At 41.6% G+C, this 11,325-nt stretch overlaps 1 protein-coding gene across 1 annotated transcript; it reads left to right on the top strand.

Moving 5' to 3' along the window:
• The first annotated feature begins 4,465 nt into the window (after positions 1 to 4,465).
• On the top strand, positions 4,466 to 10,529 carry actb1 (actin, beta 1). The gene is made up of 7 exons (XM_061770296.1): positions 4,466 to 4,614; positions 5,968 to 6,094; positions 6,846 to 7,085; positions 8,020 to 8,266; positions 9,053 to 9,244; positions 9,345 to 9,526; positions 9,932 to 10,529. The coding sequence occupies exons 2-7, from the start codon at positions 5,972 to 5,974 to the stop codon at positions 10,073 to 10,075; spliced, it is 1,128 nt and encodes a 375-aa protein (XP_061626280.1). The 5' UTR covers positions 4,466 to 4,614; positions 5,968 to 5,971; the 3' UTR covers positions 10,076 to 10,529.
• The last annotated feature ends 796 nt before the right edge of the window (positions 10,530 to 11,325 follow it).

Below are 11,325 nucleotides of genomic sequence, written 5' to 3'. Positions count from 1 at the left end.
ATTGAATCCCGGTCCTCAGAACCGCGAGGCTGACGCTCTAACCAGTCGCCCACCGTGCCGCTCACAATATAACAACGCATGGTATTAAAGAGAAAGAGGCATTTTATGTACTTTGACAAAAAAAGTAAACCTCCAAAAAAATAAACCTCATGAATATCAGATGAGAAATGAACAAGTTTCAACTTAATTTCAATGTTCATGCATTGCCTTTGATGGGAACGTCACAAAGAAAATGGCCGCCACGTAGGCACGTCGGTTCGTCGGTTCGTCGGGCTGCTACAGCCCGCTGGTGTTTGGAGTCTTCTCTTCATATCTGTCCTTCTGGTTATTTCAATGGGGAAAGATGATTTTAGTTACGTGTGCTCCAGTAACTAATTTAACTCTTATCCCAAGGTGCCACTGTATTATGAAACACTCCATTTGACCTTCTGTCTTCCCAACCACGCCCCCCCCCCACCCCCACCCCCCCCCTTTTTTTTGGCCATGTGCTTCGTGTAACCCGGGTGGAATTCCAGACCATAAAAGTGAAAAAGATAAGTGTGGGCAAGGGGAAACTTTGGCTATGCTGAACTAGTATTGCACTTCGAGAATGAGAATGTTGCAGAATAAAAGGCAAGTCGGAAATAACTACCTGTGAGCTTCTTTCCATATACGGCCTTAGAGCCAAGAACCAAGCCTGTGTGTGTGTCACTGTGTGTGTGTGTGTGTGTCATTGTGCAACGTGCGTGTGGCAATGTCTACATGCAACACACACACATGCGCATACAAATCCTTAAAAAGGGAGATTCATTCATTTCCTCACGCTGCTGCTGGTCACATGACTCAAATAAGCAGCAATGCATTCTTCTTCTTCCTAGTCATGTGACTTACTCAGGCTGATATCTCCTTATATGGATGTCATCCAAAGGCAGTGTGTGTGTGTGTGTGTGTGTGTGTGTGTGTGTAAGGGGGTGGGGGGGGGGGGGGATTTTGATAATTCCCTGATTGGCTTGTTCACCTTTTTAACCTCTCCATGCAGAACGTGTGTGTGTGTGTGTGTGTTCACTTCCTGTATGCATGTCGAGGTGAAAGCATGGCCAAAGAAAAGCCACGTCCTGCCTCCGTGGCTGGCCATACATCCTTATTAGGAACACCAAGGAGAGTCAGGGAGAATTACTGCTTTATGGTCATTGTCCGGGCACGCTTTGGAGACTACAACCCGCTCACACTCACACACTCGGACAGGCATGAGTGGTTTCGCACTGTCAGGTATTTCAGGTCCATGTGTGTCACCATCTTACGTTCCCAATTTACATCACACTTGGATGTTGTCACCTTCTGTGACACACGCAGACAGACCTGTAACTTTCCGGTAATCATCCTTCCTGTCGCCTCCAGGCCTTCCTCCGGTGAAAGTCAAGTGACACCGCTGGGGAAACCATGAACACGCTCAACACAGTTGAGATGATCATGGACTTCAGCACACCTTTATTTAAGTTTTACAATAGCAAAAATGTAAAATGTGAAATCGAGTTTGCATGTTCTCCCCGTGCCTGCGTGGGTTTTCTCCGGGCACTCCGGTTTCCTCCCACATCCCAGAAACATGCATTCATTGGAGACTCTAAATTGGCCGGGGAAATGTGAATAATTTCCCACAGCAGGAACCTTTGCAGGAACTTCCTTAGCTACCCTGGTCACTGGAGTCCCCCTTGTGTTCTTCCTCGGCCGGGGCTGAGGCATGTGAGGCTAACCAGCGAGGACCCTCTGATGGTCCAATCCAATCGGTAACAGGGGGGGGGAATAAATAACCTTCCCAGGCAGGAGCTCCTCCAGCATGTGGAAAAATGTCACATTTGCCATTGTGCAAGACAAGGAAATCAAGCCCGGCTTTTTGTCTGTGTTTCTACGTGCGCAAATCAATATTTGCAATGTACAATCTATTTTTGCTTCTTTCATGCAAACACATTTACAGATACCAAACAGCAGAGTCAACCAAAGCAAAAGAGAAGCAAATACATATACAAACTGTACGATGTGATAGAGAGAGAACATGCAAACTCCACACAGGCGGGTCCGGGGATTCAACCCCCAACCTCAGAAATGTCAGGCAGATGCTCTAATCCAAGGGTCCCCAAACGTTTTCCTGTGAGGGCCACATAACTTTTCCCTTCTCTGATGGGGGGCCAGGGTCAGTGTAACAGAAAATGTGACAATCGCATGGGTGCCTAAACATAAACATTTATTGTTTTCCAGAAAGCAACACATAACCAAATATGAATAACCCTTTCCGGGATCTTCACAGGAAAAAAAAGTCAGGAAATACGTACACGTGTATTCTGCTGAGCTAAGTCCACCTAGCTTTGAGAGTTAGTCTGCTCGCATTCGGCCTTGCAAGCTATCATACTTGTCTGACGGGATTCATTGCGTCGGCGCAGATTGTATTCCTGAATACCGCCACCGCCTCTCGGCAGATGAGCCAAACAGCCTTTTCTTTGCATTGAACAAATACTAGTAATCGTTTGTCCACTGCAGGTTAAATACCCTGCATTCTGAATACATTTTTCTCTTTCCTAACCTTTTCCCCATTATTCTGTTCTATTTGATAGGGGCGAGTCGAGGATTTATTTTCAGATAGGGGCACAGACTGCAGAAGGGTGGAATAGGAATAGAATGTCACGTTCTATTGGTGTATTAGTCTCGATTGCGTGGTCAGACTGAAAAAAACAATCAGAATGCGTCTCTACCAAATGTAGAGGAGGGCCGTGTCCGGCCCACGGGCCGTAGTTTGGGGACCGCTGCTCTCACCAGTCGGCCACCGTGCCGCCTGTATAAAATAAAACTTCCTGCTTCAAAGACTGTCTGCAGCATCAGTTCTCAGTTGCCTCACCTGCATAAATAAAGGGTTAGGTTTTAAAGGTATCAAATATATTTAAAATTTAGATGATTGAAATATCACCATTTTTTAAAGCTCCAATAGGAGCCCCATTTGCTTAAGCTACCCTGAAAATGCCATGGAAACACAAGCCACACGGGCCACAGGAACCTTCCGCTAACAGGAACTTCAAAGTTCCTGGGCTGGTTGGTAGAAAAGCCCCTATTCAAGTGGGGAAACTATGCAAACAAATATGAATTTGAGAAGGGGGCAAACACGTTTCCACAGCACTGCACATGTGCCCCGTGGTTGGCTGGCAACCAGTCCAGGTTGTATCTCTCGCCAAAAAATCAGCTGGGATAGGCTTCAGCTCACTCACGACCCTAATGAGAATAAACACCGGAGAGAATGGGTGGATGGATAAACGTGACGTGATTTGTTTTGGGGCTTTTTTTTTACCCACAGATAAAAGAAAACAATAGAAATATACTTTTAGGCCATCAACACAAAAGTACAAAGATTCATGAAGCAATATAAAGTAGTGCAGTCACACTGATTAACAACACATATGCAAATGAAGCAGATTGACACAGCTAACGATGATGAATACAGTAATAATGGCGCTTCAGATCTGAGCTTTGGCACGCATCATAAAACATCAAATATAACACAAGTGCTCATCATGTATCCAAATGAACAGGTTTGATTTCCCCCACATTTTTCATCATAAAACATCACAGGAATGAGAAACGTACAGAAATCACTCATTCTAAAAATACATGTAGTGATATCAAAAATGATCATCTTGTATCTAAATAAACTTAAAACCATATTATCCTACGCGGGGAGACCTCTGGTCGAGGCGATGAGTGGTGAGATTTACATGTTGGCTGTAATCATACCACCGTGTTAACACAGTATCACTTGTCAGTCTCATTTGCGTGCGTGTGTGTGTGTGTGTGTGTGTGTGTTTGACTGGTATGTCGAGTGTTAACCCTGCTGTCAGTGACCCCCGAGTCCAACAACCTAACCCCGCAGATGTCCTTTTGTTATTGAACATTGATAGGCAGGCGGGCAAGCAAGCAAGCAGAAAGATAGATAGATAGATAGATAGATAGATAGATAGATAGATAGATAGATAGACAGATAGACAGATAGATAGATAGATAGATAGATAGATAGATAGATAGATAGATAGATAGATAGATACCTGTTTTTTATACTGTTCCTGAAAGGCAACAACTGAAAAAAGGGACTAAAACTGTGATTTCAGATTGACTTTGAAGGCCACACGATTGGATGGATGGATGGATAATTTATTTGTCCCAATGGAGCGATTCAGTCCTTCCTCACATAGCTCACATATACTGGACATCAAAACATTTCACACACCTTAAAAGCCCCCTTTTCTACAATAAGTGAATTAATCACACACCTTAAAAGCCACCTTTTCCACAATAAGTGATTTAAAAGTGAGTAACTAACAAACTGACAAACTGAAACGACCATTTCAGCACAATTTAATGATTTGGGGGGTTAGTTTAGGTTCTACTGTTTGTTGTTTGATGGGTGATCCGCTCACGCCACGCCCACTAGAGGCGGGTGGACCAACCGGAGGCCGCCGTGAGGAAAGTTCTCCTTATATGGAGAGGGGCTGCAGCACGGGCGCCTTTTAAAAGCCAGGAGTCAGACGACTCGACGTCACAGTCACGGTTGCTCTCGTACTCTTCGCACCTATTCCCAAAGAGACTTCACTCGCACCGGTAAGAACGACATTTTGTAGCTATTCAACTGCATTTCCTCTTAGAAGTGAGCTTTGAGGTGCTAAATTGACGACGGGGTACGTTATACGTAACATTTGGGTTTAAAATGGCTTTTACAGGCGTGCTCGTGGTAGGCTAGCCGTTAGCCTGGTTCGCTTTCATGGGTGTCACAAAGCGGTGACGCCGGCTTCAAAGAGCCAACGTCCGACTTTGTGACGCAGCTACGACCTTGCCCAGTGTAGCTGACGACGGAGCCCCCCTCCCCCTTTTAAGCATACTCTTTGAAGGCTTTGACTTGTCAGCGACCCCACCCGCATCCCTTTAGCACGCCAACGGCTAGACGGATTACAACAAGTGGATTAGCTCAGCGGTCACCCAGGAGTCACCGACTAACTCAAATTAACAAACGGCACCAACATTAGTCGCTTGATTTGATTAAGTGGATTTTTTTATTTTTTTTATATAAAAGTTGGGTTGCCTTTCCGCGTACAAGGTAATTCATTAATTAGAGCAAAAATGGGCACATTTTGGAACTAACTAAATTTAGGCTTTTTAGAGCGAAGATTCAAAATCTAATATAATTCATGGTTTGTTGTTTTTTGTTTTTTTTCTTATTTGAATTGTTTAGTAAAAGACGACGTTACATGTATTGTTACTTATCAGATTAAAAACAACCCATTTTTTTTTGAGTTGGGGTTAATTCATTTTGATTTGCCAATTTAATAAAAATGTTACACTATATTTGACTAATCTGTTAACATGCAAAAGTTTATAAATTAAATGAATATGTCAAATTTGATTAGCTAATTAAATAAGATGATGTAAGAATATATCTTCAGAAAATGTTATGTTTGAAGTACCAATATAAATATCATAATAGTTCAGGGGATGTCAATTGTGGGCCTGTGAAGTCCTCTGACTGTGTTAAGTGCTATACAAATAAACTTGGCAATATTTAGCATAGTAGCTATGTTAAATGTGCTCCTGTTTATCCTTAAAATTTAAATTTTAGTGGGAAAAATGCTAATTCAACAAATATTACAGGACTTTCCTGATAATTGCTTGTTGGTCCAGATTAGAGAACATGTATAGTGTGCTGTATGTGGCCTTACTTTGCCCACATCTGAATTGGAGGGCTGGTGTTCAAAGGGAGTGGTCGTGTTTGCTGTGGTGCCTCACTTTGTCCTTACATGGTCATGACCGGACCCTCTTTGCCTTTTTTTGGGGTTGGTGCCACTGCTACACCCAGCAGAACTTGACTAACTGCTGCAGATGTGGTGCAGCTGTCTCCTCCTCTCCCTTTTTGACTCAACTTTTACTCCTGCTTAATTTTTGCTTTTGGGTATTTTGCAGAAAAATGGAAGATGAAATTGCCGCCCTGGTTGTGGACAATGGATCCGGTATGTGCAAAGCCGGCTTTGCTGGAGACGATGCCCCACGTGCCGTCTTCCCCTCCATCGTGGGACGGCCCAGGCATCAGGTACACCACCAATGTCTTCATAAATATAGGGAGGTCTTTTTGTTTTTTCGGTGGGCTATGTGAACAATGAACTACTGATTGCTGCCTTTTTTAAAACTGGGGCTGGTTGAGGGAGGTGTTTTGTCTTGCTTCAATGTAGTGTTGTGCAAAGCTACAGCTATAATTTTCAACAATGCTAGTTGCATTACTTGCAATGTCTTAAATAAAATCTATTTTGAGGGAGGATTCCTTTTTTTTTTTCTCTCTCTCTCTCTCTCTCCAATCTTGGAAGAAATACTGTAATGTGAACTGATGATTGCAATTGTTTGAGGGATGTGTTCATTTTAAAATTAAATTATATTTGCTACCTGGTATCAGGCTTTCACAGCCTTATTTCAAGGTATGGGAACTCGTGAAGGCCGCTGATACTTTAAAACAAATCTGCCGTCGTCGCCAGTAGTTGGGACTTTCGCACATCGGCAAATCATGTGTCAGAAAGGTCCTTTTTAAAATTAGTGTGCCATTGTTTAAATTTTATTGATCATAAATACTAGTCAATACTTGTACTGGTATCGCTCTGGAAAGTGGTATCGAACATCCCTATATTTGAGAATACTTTTGTTTGTGAGCCAGTGTAATCAAATAAAATTGCAAGAGTTTTGAGACAGAGGCATTTGTGCAATGCATTAAAGGATCTACTGTAGCTACAAACTTGATCAGTGTGAGCCTACATAATCACTGTTTCTTATTTTGCATCTTCCAATGCCGACAGGGCGTGATGGTGGGCATGGGGCAGAAGGACTCCTACGTCGGTGATGAGGCTCAGAGCAAGAGAGGCATTCTGACCCTCAAGTACCCCATCGAGCACGGCATCGTCACCAACTGGGATGACATGGAAAAGATCTGGCACCACACCTTCTACAACGAGCTGCGTGTGGCCCCCGAAGAGCACCCAGTGCTGCTCACCGAGGCCCCCCTCAACCCAAAGGCCAACCGTGAGAAGATGACCCAGGTATGCCAGGCCTCCATTTTGAGACTTCCTCGTGGTCGTAGTCTTCTTGCTCAGTCCCATTTTTTTCCCCCTTAAAATTGCAGGGGTCTTCTTTCCTGAGCTCTCTTTAAATCTCTCTGGATGCTTCAGGTTTCTTGTGTGTATCATATCAAGAGAACTTACAGCATGGCGTTCACTGCATTTACAGTCCTAACTCGGCATGTTTAAACCACTTTAACATGGTCATATTGACCAGGTGAAAAAATACTAAGATCAGTGCAAAAAAGACTAGGATATGATTGTTGGCCTGTTATATTTTTAATTGAAGATAAAAACATTCTGGAAAATACTTTGGCTTCCCTGATTTTGAAGAAAAATGTGACAAAAAGGTAGATACTGCTTTTGCTGGGCTGTTTTTTTTAAAGTAGAAATGATTTTTTTAAGACAGCACAATCTGGAAAAATGATAGGATTGTAACTATTGTTTAACCTCCTGTTATGTTAAAAAATCAATTGGATTTAAATGTAGGGTAACTTTTTTTTTTTTTTTTTTGCAACTAGATTTAATTTTTACTTAATGCTATTTTTATAAACCTTTTTGTTGTGGGTGAAATTGAATCATATAAACTTAAAATATGTTGCACATTTAAGTTAAAATGGTATCTAATGCTTGAATGGGGTCTTACAGATTAAATGCAAATGTGCAACCAAATTGTATTTAACCAATATTAGTTTGAACAACTAACATTAGGCACAATTTGAACATTTTAATTAAATTTCACAGACCATTAGAGGGAGCCCACATACCACACTTGAGAATCACTGACATACAGCATGGTATTCTTCAGATCCCTAAACTGGGCTTGTGAAATTATTATAAAAGGAAGAATTGCAGTGCATTTTTCACTAATGGGACTGACTTTTACATTTTCTAATGGTGTGACTTTGTGGCCCAGATCATGTTCGAGACGTTCAACACACCCGCCATGTATGTGGCCATCCAGGCTGTGTTGTCACTGTACGCCTCTGGCCGCACCACCGGCATCGTGATGGACTCTGGGGATGGTGTCACACACACGGTGCCCATTTACGAGGGCTATGCGCTGCCGCATGCCATCCTCAGGCTGGACCTGGCAGGCCGGGACCTCACAGACTACCTCATGAAGATCCTCACTGAGCGTGGCTACAGCTTCACCACCACTGGTCAGCGCATGTGCCTTTAATTTCAATCCTGTTATGTTACGGCTCCAATTGACTAGTGTAGGAAAAAAGGTTTGTCTGGTATTAATACCTAAATGCATGACTTGTTTTTTAGTAAATTTTTAAAAACTATTCAAAAGTCACGGCTGGGCTCAAATTGTCCACTTTAAATATTTTCTACCAAAATTTCTGCTCTTTTTAAATACTAACACTTTTGTTGTGTACAATGACTATTACAATTTGAATAAAGGAATGTTATTTCAATCTTAGGCCAATACTAAAGCTGGTCAATATTTTTCTGTGAAAACAATTTACATTTTTAAGCCTCCTGTTGTCAAAATTACCCTTTAAAAAAAAATATATATATATAGAAATTGGCTCAATTGTTAAATTTAGCTTAAGATACTGATGACTATATTAATGCATTTAATCATCAAACTGACTGAAAAGTAATTTCTATCAGAATTCTGATTTGTTTATATATTTTCATCATTGTAAACCTGGATAGTTTGTCAAATCTGCATTGAACTGTTGGATAAGTGCTGCCAAATTTCTTTAAACACTTGATGTGTTGCAGGTCATATTAACCGGTTTAAATTTCAACCTTAAAGTCATAGTTTTCTATCTTACATTTGTAGATCAAGAAATGGGTAATATTTTTTTCAACTTTGAAAGGTCACTTTGACCCACAACGTAAGATTTAATCACATGCTTATTGATTTCTGTAGCAAAGAAAAGGGAGGCTTCAATCTTGAACATTTGAGTAAAATGTTTTTGTTGCCAATGCAGCCGAGCGTGAGATCGTGCGCGACATCAAGGAGAAGCTGTGCTACGTGGCTCTGGACTTCGAGCAGGAGATGGGCACGGCCGCCTCCTCCTCATCTCTGGAGAAGAGCTACGAGCTGCCTGACGGCCAGGTCATCACCATCGGCAACGAGAGGTTCCGCTGCCCCGAGGCGCTCTTCCAGCCTTCCTTCTTGGGTATGCCGGTTCATCTGTCAATCACTAATCTGGTGTCATTCTGCCCCCCCCCCACCCACCCCCTGTACAAAAATGTACTGACTCTACATCTTGTCCGCAGGCATGGAGTCGTGCGGCATCCACGAGACCACCTTCAACAGCATCATGAAGTGCGACGTGGACATCCGTAAGGACCTGTATGCCAACACAGTGCTGTCAGGTGGCACCACAATGTACCCGGGCATCGCTGACCGCATGCAGAAGGAGATCACATCTCTGGCCCCCACCACCATGAAGATTAAGGTAATGTTATTGAAGTTTAAAACTTACTAAACAAATTGCTTTCCTATCCTGGCATTGAGCAAATTAGAACTAGTTGTTGCCAAAGTCATTTGAGTGTTTTTGGAAAATGAGGGATAAAAATGCAACAAATTGTAGTTGCCGCAATTCAACCTTTGCAGATTAACGTGACCTGTATGACTGACGGTCTACACTTATTTTTTTATTTTAGGAAGCACATTGGTGTTTTTGTTTGTATTGACAGTTTAAAAATGACCTAATTATGCCATTTGACTCCAATGTTGTGGCATATCACAAATAGTTTCCAAAGAAAAATGTTGAACAGAATAAAGGAGTCTTTTCCAGTGTAAAATGTGTAATTAAAAATGTTAACTTTCATTTGTACAACTTCTCTGGCTCTCCGTGCAGATCATCGCTCCGCCTGAGAGGAAGTACTCTGTGTGGATCGGCGGCTCCATCCTGGCGTCCCTGTCCACCTTCCAGCAGATGTGGATCAGCAAGCAGGAGTATGATGAGTCCGGCCCCAGCATTGTCCACAGGAAGTGCTTCTAAAGAGACTGTCAGACACCCCCTCCCCCTCCCGAACACACTGCTACCAACCCAAACAAGTGGCTCCCATCAACACTGTATGCTGAGCCTGCAGCACCTCTTTACCTTCATCACTGAGCTCTGCAGGAAGTCCAGAGCCCCCCTCCCACAGGCAGTGTGAATGTGAGGAATGATTTGTGGTTTAGTTTTCTTTGTTTTTGTTCACCACCTTTATTTGCCTCTATGAAGGTTTCAAACTTCTGCTGCTGGGCTTTCCTCTTGCCCGACAGACCTGTTAGTATTGCTTTATGTAAATTATCTTTTTTTTTTTTGTACTTTCAGCCTTAAGATATTTGCTACAATTTTTGTGATTATGCAAAAATTATAGAAGAAAATGCTTGTACTTTGTCAGGTGGTGTTTGGAAGGTTTTTACATGCGCTCTGGTTGCATAATCTAATAAAGTGCACATGTCTGAGATCTCCCTGTCACTTTGTCTTCATTATGCTTTTTATAGTACCAAGTATTGTGAAAGACGTCCTGGACTTTGTGTAAAATTAGAAGTAATGTTTAGGTGTATATGCTGGTTTAAAGTACCCTTGAGGAAAATCTTTCAATATCTTTATGATGGTGGTAAAATATACTATTTAAACTGTCCTTCAGTTCAAATGAACTGTATGCTAATGCTATTTACATCTATACTGGCCTTTTTATGAATGAACCCTGAGTCAAAATAACATGTTGCCAAATGTCTAGGTTTTCTTTTTTTTTTTTTTTTTTTTTTTTTAAATGACTGATAATCACAGATTATCCCACCAGGCCATCAACTTCTGACCAACAGCATCTCTGGTGTGTGGAGGATGCAGCTCATCCGACTGAAACAATAGACAGCTGAGATCATTCTACAGTAGTCTACTTCTGGCCTACTAGTGTTGTATAAACCCTGTCATTGTGGGTCAACTTGATAGTTTTTCTTTTTTTCTAAACTAAATGTTAACTATAGGGTAATTCTCCTGGCATGTTTGTTTGTGTGTACAGTATTTTTAGCAAAGTAAAATCTATATATTTTAAAACCTTGTTGACCAGATTAAAAAGAAAAAAAATAGGGTATTTTTAAATGTAGCAGGGTAATGCTTCTGAAAGCTTTTTTTTTTTTTTTTCACCATTTATGTTAAAAATTTAAATTGACATTTTAAAAAATTTACGTGGTCAAAGGTCATTAACAATCAGAACAGTCATCCATCTTTTTTTTCTAATCTTGTAAATTTTTTGTAAC

The sequence above is a fragment of the Phyllopteryx taeniolatus genome, chromosome 4 (assembly GCF_024500385.1).
Source record: "Phyllopteryx taeniolatus isolate TA_2022b chromosome 4, UOR_Ptae_1.2, whole genome shotgun sequence".
Lineage (NCBI taxonomy): Eukaryota > Metazoa > Chordata > Actinopteri > Syngnathiformes > Syngnathidae > Phyllopteryx > Phyllopteryx taeniolatus.
Note: the sequence above shows the minus strand (reverse complement) of the source record. Positions and strands in the feature narration are given on the sequence as shown.